Genomic DNA, 19,229 nt, shown 5'->3' on the forward strand with positions numbered 1-19,229 from the left:
GGCTAAATGAACCTGCTGTACCAGAAGCCCAAGAAATTTTTAGCTGTTCAATGTTCACTTTCTTTTTATCTCTTCAACATTGTTTGAGTCAAAGAATGAAGCAAGAAGTTGTGTGTTAATATAGCAGGTCAGCCACATCCTTATCCATCCATGTGTTGAAACAGTTTCATGAATATCCAATGTTCATTCCAAGAGAGACAAACAACAAAATGGGTTGAGGTTTCCATACAGGGCATTATATTTGAGCTGAAATTAAATTTGAAATTTTCTTCATTGAATTATAGCTCCATGAAGAGATTCACCCAGGACTAGCAACTTTTTACAATAGCAACTGTACCTACATATGTGATCTGTAAATTCCTCAGCCCTGTAGGAATAAGAAAACAAGAAAATATGAATCTTAAATTTCTTAACCAAATCTTAGAAAAGCATGTCTCCTTCATGTTACAAAACATACTTCTGAGCACCACAGTAGAGCTGGTCTGTTGGGTAGCCTTTATATGTAACTTGACATCTGGTTCTCACATCTTTCATGATGTCCTTGTCTGGGACTACCCCAGTAAAATAACACTTGTACTGTGTTGAAACAGCTCGAGGACTCTATACAGACTATTTCCTTCTGATAAGCCACAGATACTGTATTAGTTTCAATTATTGTAGTTTCCTGATTGTTGAGTTTATTGTCATGTCATAGGTTAGCAAGCATAGTCCTGGAAGGGATGTCCTTGCTAAGGGATGCTTACAGCTTCCTCTGGGACCTGATAGAACCTATCAGCTGGCCAGTTTGAATATGGACAATTCTCTAAGCCACTTAAAGTTGTGACCGCCTCTGTGATCCACATTTAAGAATAGACAGACTCCCCTCCAAGTTCTCTCTCGTTTCCAGTGCTGGCACAGGTGGCTGCAGGCCCTGTGTGGGGGCCAGGCCGGGCCGGTCCATGGCCATCCTGGAGCCGATGGACCTGTTCCAGCCATGGAACCCCCCCCCCCCCACTGCCTTGCTGTGGGCAGCCGGAGCGGCTCGGCTCTTCTCCCTCTCCACTGCAATAAGAAAAATTCCAGCTGCAAGGCCGAGGTGAGATTAACCCTTTTTATTGCTGTGAAGAGCTGAAAACCTGAGGTAGGGGGGAGAGGAGATGCTTAAAGCTGAAAGTCTGTTGGGAAGCTATGATATATCAGAGTATCCCGTTGTAATTCCATGAAGATATGGGGGGTGGAGTGTTCAACTCATAAGCAAAAGCACCTGCGCTGAGATAGGCAGATGCTGACGCAGCTGTAATTTCATGAGAAGTTTGGACAGGGAGAGACGGAAGCAATGAGGACTTTTGCTCCAAATGGGAAAGGAGAAAACCTCAGTCCCTAGAGATGCTCCCAGAGATAGTCCTAACGATGAAGATGAGGAAGACCCTTTGCTCCCAGGGAAGGAGAAGGGCCTCTGTTTCTTGTTTCTGAACGGCTCAACCTTAAAATTGTACCCCAAAAAACTTCAAGAGTGGACCCTCAAAAGCAGTTGCGGGAAAAGCTGCAAGTCAGGGGAAGGGATTCACATACGAGCAGAGACTCCTCTTCCTAAATGGACTGAACAATATTTGGAAGTGGGCGGCTGTCTCGTTGTGATACTGTTTTCATTCATAGCATGAGCAAGAAGAGACTTCTCTTTCTAAATGGACTGAACAAGGTTATTATGGAAGTGGTAAACAGACTGAACATCTCAAGGGTTGTCTTTTTACATTGTCAGTGGGAGAAGGGAGGAAGGTGGCGGGAGGAGGAGAGTTCTGAAGGTGGTATAATTTTTTTTTCTTTCCCTCTTTTAGGTCTGTTAATAAACTTCTTTATATTCTTTCAAGTTTGGTGCCTGCTTTGCGTTTCTCCTAATTCTTATCTCACAGAAGATAAACAGTAATGAGGATTTTAGACCAAACCACTACACTAAATTGGTGTTTCCACCCGGTTACAAACCCAACCCGCTACATGTCCTCACTGGGCTAATGCTATATTGGATGTGTATTTGCATATCTTGTTTTGCATATTGCATTTGCATTAGGTTATTTGTCTACATTTAAAACACATGCCCTCATTTCTCACTGCACAGCAAATCTGTTCAAAAATTTTACGAGGTAGCAGATGTACTACACACATCTGGGAAGAGATGATCAAAACATGACACATTCCCCTCCAGAGGCACAGTTGCAGGCAGTCATTCAACAACTGTTGGGTAGTTGGCAAAATAGACACCAACTAATTGATAAACCGGGTCTGTTGCCATGGTTATATGAAACGTGCCAGTACTTTTTCCCAGTCCATCATTCACTTCTTACAGAGGTGTATGCATCTCCACTGTAATGTATCTGCCTGTGCTTTTCTGGGAGGAGGTAAAGAAGGTATATGTATGAATGTCTTATTTTTCACATGTAAGATTAAATATTCTTTGTCTTTTTTTTCAGGCAGCTATTTAGAAGACTGAAGCAGATACTTTCTGTTACTTATGAGGGTATTTTTTTGCTGTTGGGGGTTTTATTGCTTTCGTTTTTTCAACAGATAAGGAATGGAAAAATCACATAGTTTACTAATTGCATGCCTGCCTCCTTCAGACTATCTTTTCTGAAGAATAATGCTCTGATACTTCCAGGTATTTGTGGGGCGAAAAAGAAAGCATTGCAAGAGGAAAAGTAAAATTGCAGCTCATTTTCTATTTTCCACTGTGTAGCTTTGGAGTTAAAAAAGCCTGGAATATGAATTACAGAGGGGCTTTTTGTTGGTTTGTTTTAATAGTAGCACTTTACAGAACACTTGATGTGAAGAGGACAAGTCACAAGAATGCAGGAATGATCTCTCAGGTTTACCTGTTATAACACTGAACTGCCACTACCCAGAAGAAAAAAAAGTTTTAATCTCCTTAAGAAAGTAAAGCAAACACTTATTATTGGCACTGACCATCAGCAGCCCTGCCAAAAGCTAGGCACTGGTGTCAGGGTGGCACCTGCTGGTCCTTCGGATCTACACAGATCTACACAGTCACAAAACTTCCGGGGTGAAACTCTGGCCTACTCGGACCTGCTTGCCACAGATTGCTGGGTATTTACTGGACACTATTTCACCCCATAAATCGGGAGTCTTCTAAATTATTATTATTATAATTATAGATTAGTTGCATTACTGAAATAAAAGGCAATACGATTTCTTGCAAGTACAGATGGTGAAGGGAGGTCTCCTATTTTCAGTTCTCTTTCCTGAGGATCTTACCTGTGACATTAAAATGACCCCATCTTACTTGGGCTTCATTTGCCCCAAAAGTACCTTCTTAATGTCAGAGAATGAATTCACTTCTCCAGACAGGGTGTCTGGATTCAAAACCTTTTATGAACTCCACATCTAAGCAGTGAATAAGCCACAGGATTTTTAGTATTTATGTGAAAAAAACATGTCATGTAGGAAAAAAGACTACTCCTGAGGTTACATTTCAAAAAGATCTTAGCAAAAGGGAGCACTCAGAAGCACTATAATCAACTGCAAAGCAATGCTGTTTAAGATGACTATACACACTCTAATGAATGCAGAGACTTGTGACACATACAAGATATAAATATACTAATCATGATATAATTATCATTGTCTAGCCTTGATCCTAAGGGCAACCAACATGTAGTTCATAGCACTATGAGAACATAATTTTTAGACACAATTTTTATAAGTATATTAAGAAATGTGATCACCAAAGGGTCAAAGTAGAAGACACCCAAGCACTAAAATCTGGCATACCTGAGACTTGATTATCACAACTGACTGCGAATAAACAGACAGGATATCATTCAAAGATTGAAGATTGGCAAGAAAAAACATACAAATGGTGTTGGTGGGGGTGCAACAGGATAAAACCATGTGACATGAACAAGGAAAAGTGAAGGAGTGAGACAGCTCACTTAGATTTTGAATGTGTCTTTTAGGAGCTCTCAAGTCAGGCTTTAACAATTGAGAACCATCAGATACTGTAAACAACATTGTCAGCTTTGCCGCATCAGCTCTGGGGTAGTGTGCACTTAGAACCAACTTCAAACTGATTGTTAAAGACCAGGAGTTTTGTATCCAAAATGATGAGATTAACATTATGCAAGATTTAACCATTAGCATGAAGTGAACTACTAATTTTTAATTCAGTAATGCTTAATTTTACAGCGTAAAACTGACCTAATCTGGCAGTCTTCTGAACACTTCCATCACAGACATCTCTGATTCCCTTAGCAACAGAAATGCTTTTAGTTGCAACTTACTCACTAGGAAGTGGTCCTTGCAAATATTAAAGCCAGCTCGATGGGAGGTATACTAAACCCTGAGAGAAGAAACTTAGCAGTGGATGAGGGAGAGGAGGATGTGCTGAAGTTTACTCCTTTGTCACATGAGTACACCATGCAAATCAAGGCAGCTCTGCAGCATCACTTACTAACACTGCAGCTTGTTTAGTAAAAGAGTGATACAAACTGAACTTTAATGCTGTTTTTGATGTGGAAGCAAGGCACTTGGCAGTAGTGTGATAAAACACAGACAATGACTTAAAGGAATTTGTTTCTGGAGGCAAAGAAGAATAACAAATGAGAATGCACTTTAAGAACAAGCAATATAAATGACAGCACTTGCACACAGTCAGCTACTTAACAAGAGCAAGAAGTAGAACTGAGCCGTAGTCAATAATTTCTGAGGGGTAACGTTCACGTGATGTGGACAAATAAAAATTTCTTTAAGTTTACATCACACTTTCTTTTTGTGTTTCCATGCTATTACTCAGGAAAATCTATCACTTTTGAAGTAATTCATCTTACTATCAGAAAATATAAATGTGCAAAAACTACCATGCAGAATAAATACTCCTATTCACCCAAAACATAATACAGTACAAAACCAATGACTAGTCATTTGGAAAAATTTGTCAGTCTCCCACCCCTACTATTCTAAGACATTTATTGATTCAGGATTATCTCCTGAGAAGACTATTAAATCTTCCTAGTGCACCCATTCTTCCAGTCTGTATAAATAATAAATCTTCACTATGCTGCTTGTTTTTTTTCTCTGAACCCTGAATGCAATTATACATCACTGTCCTTGTACTAAATATTCTCTTCTTTAGTTTATTTCATGGGCGACATCAATCCTACCTAACATTGTCATGCCTTTGAATGTAAATCTTGTGAAAAATCCTTTCCGGAGGCTTCAGGAAGTCTTCCTTCATTTCCATTGCAACATTCCTGGGCAAAAGGCTCATCAAGAGACGTTCCTAAAAGAAAACATAAACAACATCAGTTTTGTGGTATAGTATGTGATCATTTTTCAAAAACTTTAAACTAGCAAACTGGACAATCTTCCCTTAATCTGCTTCCTTAAAATGTCTGCTGCATAAATAATATGAACCATTTATCTCAAAGTCCTGAAAACTGTGTGTGTTGGGGTCTCCTCCCCTGCCATGGAGCCCTGGGAGATGGGCCCTGGGGGGGGGGGAGGCACGGGGTTTCCCTGCCCCTGGTCACCTTTGTTTCCCATTGGTTGGTTTGTGTTCCCCGGGGTGGCCAAGGACCCTGGGGTCCCGTGACTGTGGAATTCCTGAGGAGGGCCCCGGCCATGCGGCTGGAGAAATAAAGACCTCTGAAACATCTACCACGAATCTGTCCATATGTATTTCCTTTCTACAGGACTCCTGGTTTGAAATATGCTTGTTGCAGTAATCCCCGCTGTAACGTGTGTGGGTGTCTTTTTTTTAAGTCTTCTGCACTAAAAAAATAACCTACAAAACAACAAAAAAAACCTACACAGAAAAAATCAGCTTCAAGAGCATATAATTATCCATGTTTTTCATTAACATCACAGTTCTAATAATAACAACTTACTTTATTCTTAGTAGCCTTTATCTGTCTGGGAAAGACTTCCCAGGATCATTTGCTATCCTTTTGTGTGTCCTATTTCTTCCTGGATATAATGAAAGTGTTACATTACAGGGGCTATGACAGCTGGTTATTAAGCAGTGAGAGTAGATGATGGATTTATCCACTGTCAAATTCAGTGGAACAGTAAGCCCAGTTTTAATGACATCTTAGCCAGTGTGGCAATGTCTTTAATGAATTGCATCAGTACAAAACCCTGGCTAAACAAGCCTTCTTGCTATACTCACAGAGAAATTTTTAGCATGGGTCACTGACCTGCATAAAAAGGGTCTCTAATATTACGGATCTTGTCAGTATTGACTATAAAGGCCCATGCAGTTTTTTCACATATTCTGGCCATTCACAGGTACCATCTCGAAAATCTGGAGCTGCTCTTCTTAGGTATTGTAAGGTGACCTTGGATACCTACTCAAGTTGTGTTTGCACCCAGAAAATGCTTGCCATTTAAAATACATTTCCAGGTTTATCCATCAGACCTGCTAGTTTCAGCCATGGCAACAGTCTGAATGAATTCACATAACCACATCCAATCTGGTTCAGGAATCTCAGGTTCCAGACAACGAGGGGTGAGGCTAGAGCAAGGAAGATGTACCCTTGCTGGAAGAGGATTAGGTCAGGGAATAATTAAGCAAACTGAATAGATTTAAGTCCATGGTCCCTGACAGGACACATCCACAAGCACTGAGTGAGCTGTGAGATGTCACTGTAATGCCACTCTTGACAGTCAAACGTGGTGACTGGGATAAGTGACGCAAGACTGGAGAAAGAAAATGTCAGTTCTCTAGCCAAGAAGGGCAAGAAGGAGGACACAGAGAACTGCAGGCCAGCCAGTTTCACCTTGAGTCCTGGAAAGTGATGAAGCATCTCATCCTGGAAACGAATGTGGTTAGACCAGATGATTTCCACAGTGCCCTTCTGCCTCAACCATTCTATGATTCTGTTATCTGATGATCAAGAGCCACTGTAATGGCAGGTGCAAGATGTCAAAAAGCGCATATTTTGGCCCAACCATATCCTCCTTTTCTTTACTGGATATTAAATAAATAAGGAGAAAAAATTAACACTGAGAAGAGGGTATCTGCAAGTGCTTTGTGTTGCTTACATTCACACATTCACCAGATAAAGCCATCAAATAATATTCAGTTTATTCAAAGGTTTTTGTGTTGTTTTTTTTTTTTTTACGGTTTCTTCTGGAAGACACATCGAAAGAAGGATTAAGTTAAACTTTGCAGAATTGCCCTGGTGATCTTTAGACTGAAGTTCTGTCATATGTTTGTGGTGGTCACATTGTCTTGAGGCTAAGGATCATTAGCCAACTCTATTTCCTACTCTTCTTATATGTATGTGGCAGGACATCCCTCCCTGCCACAGGAGAGCTTATCCACTCTGTCCAGCAGCTGGTTCATAGCTCCAAATATTCTCCCCCCTCACATGAATTGGTGAGACAACCCAGGCCAGACAGATGTCCACCAGTGAGTTATCTCTGGCGCCAAGGAGGTGAGATCCCCAGCTGACAATAAACATCTCACCTTGAGAGCGAGATGTAGACAGATAAGCTAGGAATTCCTGACTGAGAGACACGTTACTTTACTAACTATAAAAGCTACACTAATTTTATGGAGGCAGAAGCCTCCTACACACACTCTGGAAATGTGCAGGACTTCTCCCGCAAGTTCGGATGCGAATTCTTGGTTACTTTCCTGGGAATGTAGCAAGTAATCTGTTAAAGTCTTATGTCTGTTAAATTTGTGTCTATTAAACAAATAATTCATTTTGTAATAGAGCTAATTGGCCATTATTAAGAACCTGCGACTGAGAGCGATTTGGGTTGCAGGCTGCCCCAAACAGAGCTACTGCCAGAAATCTGAGTCAAAGGCACGACTTCCTAAAGCTCTTCTCTCCATTCGTAACAATGTGCACCAAGAATATTGCAAAGAAGATGATAGAATTAAATATTTGTTGACACTTTATACATATAGAAATTTCCAAGTAACCAAATGATCTAACATCACTAAAAATGGTTATTCACTGTAATTTTTATGTTGATTTAATTAAGTAGGCTTATATTTCTGCAGCAGAATTGTATTTGGGTAACCCAAATTTTGGGTTACAATCCAAACCAAGTATTTTGTCCACAGTGGATCTTATGAAGCTCTTGTGTCACACTGCTACTTGTGTCTTAAAGTTGATTTATTATGTTAAGATAAATATACTGGGGTCATGAAATGAGCTGACCACCTCTCAGACAATACCCACACAAGACAAGAATTTGGACTGATGGTTAAATTCTCTGCTGCTTAAGATGGCATAAGTGATGCATGCTGGAATTTCATAAGTACTGCTCTGGATGAGAAATTTACTATATCTGATAAGGACTAAATGTTCTCTTTAGCTTCTCTTTCAGTGAACATATTAAATAAGATCTTTGCCATTTTGCTGAAATGGATTAGTAAATTCCAAAACTGTTATGGAGAGAGTGGGTTTTGGACTTTTGTTTCCTAGAAACTCAGACTTTACCAGACAAACAAGCAAACAAAAATTATACTGACACTCTTCCAGAGACTAGTGCTAACTGAATAGTTCTCCTATGGTCTTCAAACACAATTACAGTACATGTAAAAAGCTCACAGATAATGTCTGCAGCGCATGGCAAATAACACGGAATTCAGGGAAGTAATAAGAATCATTACTGTGAAGGCAGCATTGGAGAGCTGTGGGATGCAGCACCTGACAGCATTGAAATGTGCAGCTGTCAGATGTACTAAGGGAGGCTACAAAAATAATGATTCCTATACATGTTAGGTTGACTATAACAAAACCTGAAGGGAGCATATGAAAATCCTCTATCAAATTGTGATGGCTTGCTTTTTTTCATTAGAGATGAGAAAAAAAAAAAATTACTGATGAAGAATTGTTGAGTCTATACAAAGAGGGTTGGAAGCCTCAGACTCACCAAGTGAGGAAAGACTCAATTATGGCTTTCTCAAAGGGCAGCCAATGATGACCTTTCAGACCTAGAAGGGAAGCAGCACCGTGACTGTAAGGATTTGTCACTGAAGGGGAGACTGGAAAATGTAAGAAAGAACCCTGCAATGCAAAGTATCAAAACACTGAAGATAAATGAAAAACATCATCCAGTTCTCCAGAAAGAATATAAGAAAAGTCTCTTCTATTCATGGCAAAATCCCATCTGTCAAGCAAAGTGGTATTGCCCTTCAGGACAGCCTAAGAAATGCTTAAGGACTCAGAGTTTTGGAGCAGCAAGAGGGAATTCATATACACAAAATATAGCTTTTGGAAGGTTTGGGAAAGGGCTCTGCCTGGATCTATTCAGCAAGTTCTATGATTTTTGTCCAGTTTTTTTTATTTTCTCCTTTCTGGCTGATCTGATGATAAAAACAATCTGGAAACCAGGCTAAAAGGAAAACTAGGTGTGTAGGTTGCATAGTGCATTGAATGGAACAAGTGACAAAACTAATGGAAGACCACTCACTTTTATGGTGACATTCATGCTTGAGTGATTGTTGCCTCTAATAGGGTCGGGTGATGACGGGAAAAAATAGAAAGAGTAAAACCATGAGCACCAATCAATTAGCAACAACTTTTACCAAAATAAAACAACACTCATGTTGCAAACCTTCTAGGTGGTAACAAATTATTTTGTATTGAGGTAGCCTCAACATGCGATATATTCCTAAACACAAGGTCTAGTAGAAACAAAACGTTTCTGCATTTTATTCTTTCTCACTGGTTCACAATGTTGTTTAGGATTATTACAGCTGTTTTCTACATAGAACATTAAAATTTGGCCATACAATCAACTTAACCTATTTTAGGAATTTGTACACTCTTCTCCTGCTGTAAATCTTCACTCATCATTAAAATGGTCTAAAGTGAAATCACATGCTGAAAAAAAAGATTCTTTTCAGAGATTGTAATTGTAAGTCAATGATTTTGCATTCCCTGCAGAAATCTCACTACAAAAAGAAAATGATACATGAGGACCTAGATCTCCTTCATTCACAATATTTTACACTCCCAGTCCTGTTCTGGGATTTCAAATGCCAAACTGGGCTGCCTCTGCCAATTGTACCATCCTCATTAGTAATGATTTCTGCATTACTAATGAAGACTTAGCTGTTTTTGAAAAGGACACTCAATTTAGACAAACATTCAAATTTCTTTCTCCCATAGCAATGCACCATCACTGGAAATTAGAGGAGGAACAAATATTTATTTTGACCCCAAGGCAAGTCAAAATGTGCATACCAAATCAATTAGGAATTGTTCAGTGCTACCTTGGCCCTATTCAACAACTAGTACCATTATGCACATGACAGAGAAGGAAAATATGCCAAGGCAGTAAAATGGATAGGAAAAAGTGTTTCCCATTGTTAATGGACAAAAAGACCCTATATTACTACTTGGAACATTCTCAGCCCTATTTACAAGTACAAGATCCTGGACTGCAATTTTCATTATGGGTTGGACCCAAAGAAAAGGTTTAATAGTTATTCAAGACTTGACTAGACAAAGCCACAGTTTACCAGACCTGGTGTTGCTGGCAGTCCTGCTTTGAGAGAGTGGTTGGGCTAGGTGATCTCTAGAGGTCCGCTTTGACCATTGTGTACCAAAGGAGACAGCAGCACGTGGACCAGGAGAGGAGGGTGCCTCAAGCCTCCTGGGGAGGCCTGAAGCCATCTTGCTATCTCACCACACACAAGTGAGGCTTCTAAAATGGAAGAGGAACTCAAGGCTCAGCATCCTCTAGCAGTTGTGTGATTTCTCATTTCTGAGAAGGGAGAGGAAAGAAGCAAGCAGAGACTATTGAAGAAAAAAACCCCCATCATCTGCATGCTCTATTCTACCCGAGCACTCTCTTCAGCTTTCTCCAGTATGGAGGTTTCTCACCACAACTCCCTCTTCTATCCCCATTCCTGCCCTGGACAGCCTCTCTCACCAGCATCCTGGCTCTGCTTTTATGGGAGTCCCCAGTGCATGTTCCTAATACACTTCTCGTGCCTGCCTCCAAATGAAGATGCCAGTCCCCTTCCCATTTTGAAAATCATACTCTTTTCTCATTTTACTGCTCATTCCAAACACTTGTAATTTACTCAAAGTCCTTTGAAATTTTCACCTTGATTTAGAATAATTTCATGCAGTTCCCCAAAGAGCATTATGCCATTATTCCTATTGTACAAAATGATTCATTTTAACATCTGTATGGGAAATGACTGTGACACAGTTTCAAATTCTTTCAGCAGGCTGTAAATAATTTCATGAATCCACACTCCCCTCATCAGAAAAGAAGGCTCAAAAGCACATAAATATCTTAAATGTTCCTAGCCAGCATCCTCTTCTTTCTCTCCAGCTGTCCAGTGTGCAGCTGAAAGACTCCTCACAAATTTCTACCCAAAAACTGGATACACTTGCTCTGTTTCCCCATGCTAAGTTGTATTCCTGTAGTTTATCATCTGAGATACAAAGAAAACAAAATGGAAATGTTATTTATAGTCAGAGCAGTCTACTTTCTCAAAGGAAACAGTTGTCATTTTTTCTGAGATAAGCAATCAAGCTGAGAAAAGCAACCAAGAGAACTGTAGCATTGCCTCAGAGCTGTAGTCTCTTGTGTTTCTCTGGTTCCTTGAATCTCATTGCTCATTGTCCTCTCATCCTACTGTACATGCACATCTGCTGGAATTCATTTTGAGAATGAAGCTACAGTCTGGAAGGGCCATGTAGAAAACTGTACTGCTTTGCACGATTTTCAATCCCTTGAGAACGGGGCTGTAATGGATACAGCTCCATCTCTTTCAACCAGCTTTGTTAAATTCCTCCTGAACTGCTCCTTCCAGCCAGCATGCTGGCACTGCCTTCACCCATCAGGGAGTCTGGGCCATACACCTGGATGGCAGAGAGCTCTGTCTTGTGGAACCTTCTCTAAATGGGACTTGGATGTTCCCAATCTAATGCTGGGGAAAGCAGTAAGTCTGGATGGCACTCCAGGTCCTGGTCCTTTTTTGCCCTCTCTAGCACTGAACCACATTATTCAGGATAGACTTCATGCCCGTGTTACTTTTTTTTTGCATTATCATAGGGACTTTAGGAAGGAAGAAAGTAAAAAATAAACATGACAAAACCAAGTTTGACATATTTATTTCTTGGTGGATAAAACATGAATATTTTTGTTTGTTATAGTAACAGTCCAACAATGATGACAAACAGGAAAAGGACCTCACAAAAGAAAGGAGATTTTGATCATCTACTCTACAAAACTTTTTTACAAAATGGAACATGAAATCTAGCCCAACAATTTTTGCTGTCTACCACAGATCTTCTTTTGTTATTGCTATACTTAAATGGAAAGTACCACCATATTTTAAAACAAATTTTTCTCCCTAGAGAAGACAAGCATCAAACATGCATGTAAAACATTAATAAGACTGTTTCAGAGTCAAGTCATCTATATAATTTTGAGATTCAGTTCCTAGTTAGTCAGCAGGGACTCCAAAGTACATCCTAAATATTACCACCTGCTGCCTAATAAAACTGTGATACCATGTTCAATTTTATATAATTTTAAAAGCTACATGTTAGTGGGTTCACAATCTCTGTCACTCTTTGTTGGGGTTTTAAGAGATCTAGGTTTTTTTTTTTTCCTGTTAAAGGAATTTTCCCCCATTCTGTTACTAAGACGATAAATCACTGGGTGCTTAAGAGAAGACAAAAAGGGCCTGGCCACTCTTTTGTTTCACCTGGGTGTGGGTTCAGTTCACTCTCAGCATCCGGAGAGAGAAGCTGGAGAGAAAGGAGCTGCTGGTTCCTTTTTTTCGGCCGTTTTTCTTTCTGCTGGAAACAACGCCGGGATCCCAAAAGCCACCTTCCCTGCCCTGCTGGAGGCCGGGCTGTGGCCGCCCTGCCCTGCTGCTGCTTCGAGCTTTCGCTGCGTTGTAGCTGTGCTCACCCTGCCTGGACCTCCAGGGGGTTCCCCTTTTGGATACATCTCGTCTGCCATCCGGGATTTGTGTTTGTGCCTGCCGCTCCAGCCTGCCGCTCTAGCCTGCCGCTCCAGCCTGCCGTTCCAGCCTGCCGTTCCAGCCTGCTGTTCCCGAGAGCCCGGGATCGGCTGCCCAGGGGTTTGTGAAGCCTTTGTTCCATCCCTTCCCGGGATCCCAGGCCACCAGTGCCACGTTCTCTCCGAGCTCGCTCCGGAGCGCCCCCTGCAGCCGCGGGGGAACCATCGCACCCGCCCTGCTCACCGGGAGCCGCCAGCGCCCCTGCCGGCTGCGAGCGGAACTGCACCCGAGGGGAAAGGGCCCGACAGCCGAGAAGGCTGGGACTGGGTTTGTGTGTGCTGTTACTGCCATAGTTGTTGTTGTTTTGTTTGACTGGTTATATATATATAGTAAAGAACTGTTATTCCTATTTTCCCACATCTTTGCCTAAAGGCCCTTGATTTCAAAATTATAATAACTTAGAGGGAAAGGGGTTACATCTGCCACTTCAAGGGAAGCTTCTGCCTTCCTTAGCAGACACCTGTCTTTCAAAACCAAGACGGTCTTATATTACACTGCACAGCCATTTTAATTTCCCTTGAGGAAAAATCAAAAAAAAAGGAGACAGAAAAGAAGCCAATGCAATGCATGGAAGAACAATTTTGTGTACAACTATTAGGATTCATTTATACTTCTTGTAAGCTGGAAAACAAAGGCAGCAGATTTCGTTAATGAATTATTGCAAATTCAACTATGCTATGCCCTTTCTTCCGACTAAGTACATGTAATAGCGCTGTTAAAGATGATGATCTTCCAGATGCCACAAGGTGGCAATGTTTCAGAACAGTCCTGAGATTTCTTGGAAAATTCTATTAATCAGCAAGTCATTACTACAGTAATAATCATAAAAGACCATCCATAAAAGAGCAGACACCTAATGCACAGATTGTGAGTAGTAGGAGAATGGCTAACAACACAGTTATAGTAGATGATCAATACACTCTGTACTGAACTGGAAGATGCATTCAGTCTGAATACAACTATACCAGACCACTTTGACATCTTTCTATGGTTCAGTGGTTATTTTTTTCTAAATAAAGGAAAGGAAGGATGTATCAACAGAATAGTGTTTAATGAGGCATTGATAGTTTCCACATGGAACATTGTTAGTTACAACGGAGATGGTAAGGCCTTGGGAAAGAATTAGGAGAGCATGAAGTCTTGGCTAAAACAGAAGGCAATGGGCTGCATGAAGTGCAGAAGCATTGGGATGGAGAGTGGGCATAAAGAGACCATAAGACTGCTCAAATTTATAAAGTTCACAAGACAGCATTCAAGAAGAAGCATGATAAGAATAACTCAGTAGCACATTGTACTTTTTAGGTACCATCCAGAAAAACGTGACCTAAATAAGTGTCAGGGACTGAAATGGTTCATGCCTTAAACATTGTTATGAAGGAGTTTTACCCATTATAGCAAAAACTGTATAAAGAAGCTACAACCACAGAAGCCCACCCCTCCTTGAAGATGCCTGACTGGAATTTTAGACTGTGAGTTAAGCTGCCCAGATAAGATAACAGTATTGTTCAATCATCTCAGGCTGAAGGAGAAGAATGCATCCACAAGAAAGTCAAACCCAGCAGCTGCGCAGAGAATCATCTCTGTCTGAGTTTGGGGTGGGGAAGACCACAGAGGCCAGGTTTACACAGACTCCCCCCACAACTGCAGGAGCGGGGGAAGAGGTTTCCAGTGTATGGCATAACCTCTGCTCAGAAGGCACTGAACACTCATCCTCCCTGACACAAACTGGCCCAGCTGTGAACCCCCAACCCCACAGGCCACATCCTGTGGAAGGAAGCTGAGGGGGTGTCATAATCCATCAAAGACCCCCGAAGTGCTTACCAGACTCATTCCCGAGGCCTTGCATTACAGGACTGCATGTGATGCAAAGTGATGCAACAGGTCCAGAGTCTGCTGCAAGAGACTGCGTAAAACTGCACCCCCCCCCAGGGGAGGTACCTGGGCATTCCCACCTGGCCTGAGCATATATTAATCCATTGGATTCTATGCTTTTTGGAGGACCCTAACCACCAAGAAGACCAGATGGAGAGGATCAGTCAGACTACAGTGAGATCTGTGGAGTGGTGATATTTTCTTTATTCTGTCTCTGTCACTCCCTTTCTGTCTCCCCACCTCTTTTCTATTTCTTTCTCTTCCTTTCTCTTTCTCTCTCATATTTACTATCAAATAAAATCCATACTATTGACTTTGGCATATGGTCTCTTTCACACCTTAATTCGGGCAGAGACATTTTGAATAATTTTATAACTAGACCATAACAATAAGTTGGAAACCTCTACATGTAAAAAAAACCCAGATACCCTCTGATCACAGAATGTCTATGGAATATGTATGTGACACTATCCTAAAAAGGCAAGTGTGATTCCTGAAAGGAGTAGAAGATTAAAAGTAGGCTAAGTTGAGATCAGCTCCACAAATCTTGTTCAGATAGGAACAAGAGCTGAGAAAAGTTATGAGAATAAACAAGAAAACTGAAAGCATAAAAAGCATAACCTGTCTTTCTAGTTATCCTCATATCTATTAAATCAGAGTGCTCTAGAAATACATCAGTAAAGATTAATCATCAGAAAGGCTAGCTAACAGTTGATACCAGATATAAACTGGCAACAAATAAATCATGCAGCATCCAAACTACTGTTAGTCTTTTTACTTTCGCCTTTAATATTCACTCCCTCTGAAACCTCACTGGTAATATACAATGTGTCCACAAAACTATTACAGAAACTATTGACAGGAAAAAGACCATACTCATTTCAGTTAATAGAAATCTTTCTACTGAAAGTGAACATGAGTGAGAAGAAGCTAAATTCTCACAACCAAATAGTGCTTTTATATTTCAGGCATATTTATTTGCCTCACTTTAGTGAAGGCAAGTAGCCATACAGATATAATCAGACCATTCTCTAGAGCAGATAACTTGAAAATTTCCTTATGCTTGGCAGGAAAGAAGGAAGAGCATTTCTGCAGTACGTTGCCAGGGACAGGTATTTCTCAACTCCAGCAGTGTTAGCTTAATAAATATCTTTGTTTCTATCATGCTTCAGTAGGATTTTAATAAGTAGGTTTTTTAGGATATATCAATGAAGATGAAACTTTGTTTTGCACAGAAGAGCCCTGAACATACTTTTCTAAATCTTTCTATGTGGAAAAAAAACATTTTGCCCCCTGTCCTGCAGAGTCAGTGTAGTGGTTTGGTTCAAAATAGTCATTACTGTTTATCTTCTGTGAGATAAGAATTAGGAGAAACACAAAGGAGGCACCAAACTTGAAAGAATATAAAGAAGTTTATTAACAGACCTAAAAGAGGGAAAGAAAAAAAAATTATACCACCTTCAGAACTCTCCTCCTCCCGCCACCTTCCTCCCTTCTCCCACTGACAATGTAAAAAGACAACCCTTGAGATGTTCAGTCTGCTTACCACTTCCATAATAACCTTGTTCAGTCCATTTAGAAAGAGAAGTCCCTTCTTGCTCATGCTATGAAAACATTATCACAACGAGACAGCCACCCACTTCCAAATATTGTTCAGTCCATTTAGGAAGAGGAGTCTCTGCTCGTATGTGAATCCCTTCCCCCGACTTGCAGCTTTTCCCGCAACTGCTTTTGAGGGTCCACTCTTGAAGTTTTTTGGGGTACAATTTTAAGGTTGAGCCGTTCAGAAACAAGAAACAGAGGCCCTTCTCCTTCCCTGGGAGCAAAGGGTCTTCCTCATCTTCATCGTTAGGACTATCTCTGGGAGCATCTCTAGGGACTGAGGTTTTCTCCTTTCCCATTTGGAGCAAAAGTCCTCATTGCTTCCATCTCTCCCTGTCCAAACTTCTCATGAAATTACAGCTGCGTCAGCATCTGCCTATCTCAGTGCAGGTGCTTTTGCTTACGAGTTGAACACTCCACCCCCCATATCTTCATGGAATTACAACAGGATACTTGGATATATCATAGCTTCCCAACAGACTTTCAGCTTTAAGCATCTCCTCTCTCTCTTCCCTCAGGTTTTCAGCTCTTCACAGCAATAAAAAGGGTTAATCTCACCTCGGCCTTGCAGCTGGAATTTTTCTTATTGCAGTGGAGAGGGGGGAGAGCCGAGCCGCTCCGGCTGCCCACAGCAAGGCAGTGTGGGGGGGGGTTCCACGGCTGGAACAGGTCCATCGGCTCCAGGATGGCTTTGGCCCGGCCTGGCCTGGCCCAAGCAGGGCCTGGCCAGTCCCACTGGCCCCCACACGGGCGCCGCAGCCACCTGTGCCAGCGCCGGAAACGAGAGAGAGCTGGAGGGGAGTCTGTCTATTCTTAAATGTGGATCACAGAGGCGGTCACAACTTTAAGTGGCTTAAAGAATTGTCCATATTCAAACTGGCCAGCTGATAGGTTCTATCAGGTCCCAGAGGAAGCTGTAAGCATCCCTTAGCAAGGACATCCCTTCCGGGACTATGCTTGCTAACCTATGACAGTCAGGAACACTAGTTTTCATCTTTCAGTGAAAAGATCCCTTCATGGTAGCACCGAATGTATGAATATGTAGTTTGAGTATATATGTTAAAAACAAAAAAGGCACACTTTAAGCACAAATTCAAAAAATATAATTTATTAATTAAAAACATTTTCTGATTCAAATAAAGAGGGGTCTTAAAATTATCACAAAGAGCACTAAGCATCTGCTAATGTCATGATCAGAGGGAACACAAAAGTGCTAATGCAATTCCTAGGGCAGTCTGCAGATGAGACATCTGTGAGCTCAGATTTGCTAGAGGCTCACGTCCCACACAGAGTCCTGTGTTCCATCATGAACAGGACTGGGTCAACAATCCTGTTATTGTATTTCTTCTTCTAAAATGTGAGGAAGATGGAGTCACAAGCAGCATCAGCTTTACCCCTTCCAGGGTAAATGGAAGAGCAGACAGATCTTTACTGGCTTACCCATGGTGTACTGTTTCCTCTACGGTTACAAGTGCATGTCTTTCCAATCCACAGCCATGTCTGCTGTGTTCCACTGATGTAACATTGAATATCTTGATTAGGCAAGGATATATTCCTCAGGAAGAGAATGTCAAAGAGCTCAACCTTCAGGAAGATAGACACATCTCTTCTGCCCTCATTAATGCTTCAGCCCCCAGCTAGCGGGATTTTTCTTGAAGAACATGCTACATGTTACAGCTCAAGTTGATACTGGGACTGTGTCACTCTCTGATTTTCCTCTGGCCCATGAGTTATGACATTCTCCTTCCCCACATTCCTTCTCCAAAACCCAGCTATCTCCACCAACTCTACATAGATATGTGGCAAATATATGTGGTCTCCTCTGGCACCTGCCTGAGAAATGGTGCCAACATAGGGAAGCAGTGGGAGAAAGGCTACTAACATCTTCTGTCTTCTTTTCTTGCTGCTAGAGCTGACACAAGCTGCAGCTGAGAGGCCAGAATCAGTGGAACTTTGAGGACACAGTGCTGTGCTAGTACCAGTGCTTCACAGCACGGCTACTGTCTGATACAGCATACATTTATTTAGAGTTGCAGCGGTGACCCAGTATCAGCACACGCTCTTTTTTAGTACAGATCTTTGCTGGTGGCAGAACAAGCATGAACTCTTGAGTAAAGATAAGCTTTTTGATTGCTAGTGATAAAAACTGAGCCCACTACTGGGTGTAAGCAGACTAAGGAATGAAAAAACCCCAGGAACCTGAAGTCAGAAAAAGTAATTTTAGAACCTAAGAAAGACATATTAAGGGGCAAACAGTTAGCATTTCCTTTTTCAAGGACCATAAATGCCTTTAGTATAGCAATAGGAAAGACAATCATGGCACAAAACAGTAAAATGAAATAGATATCTGAATCTCCAAAGACTAAGATATAAATGTGGTTTGCTTTGAAAATCTAGATATTTTTCTAATTTAGATTAGAAAAATCTAAAAGCCTTTGTCCTTTGCTATTTGTCCTCATTTTGTCTCTTCATAGAGCACAGGAGTGAGCCTAACCCATAGCAGAAAATCTCATGGCCTTCCAAAGGGGAAGAAAAAGGACCAATCGCTAATATGCTAAGGAAGCAAAGAGTGTATTCACCCACTTAAAATAGCAAGTGTGACTCAGATTTAGTTCATTATTTCCTTGTCAGACTGGGAAATTCCTAATCAAATGTCCCTGAAGGGGAGCTAAACTCCAAATGAAAGAAGTTTATATCGAAGAGGTAATGGGGAACAGAAACCTTGGAAAGAATTTAAATCACACAAAAGACA

At 41.1% G+C, this 19,229-nt stretch overlaps 1 protein-coding gene across 1 annotated transcript in view; it reads right to left on the bottom strand.

Moving 5' to 3' along the window:
* ADCY1 (adenylate cyclase 1) overlaps positions 1–19,229 on the bottom strand; it is a gene marked incomplete at both ends in the record, with an annotated part of 147,130 nt that overhangs the window by 76,054 nt on the left and 51,847 nt on the right. The window contains one exon of the mRNA XM_082278765.1: positions 5,148–5,266. Within this exon, the coding sequence (XP_082134891.1) occupies positions 5,148–5,266 (119 nt within the window). The remainder of the gene's footprint in view (positions 1–5,147; positions 5,267–19,229) is intronic.

Source organism: Coloeus monedula (genome assembly GCF_965178545.1).
Source record: "Coloeus monedula genome assembly, chromosome: 1".
Lineage (NCBI taxonomy): Eukaryota > Metazoa > Chordata > Aves > Passeriformes > Corvidae > Coloeus > Coloeus monedula.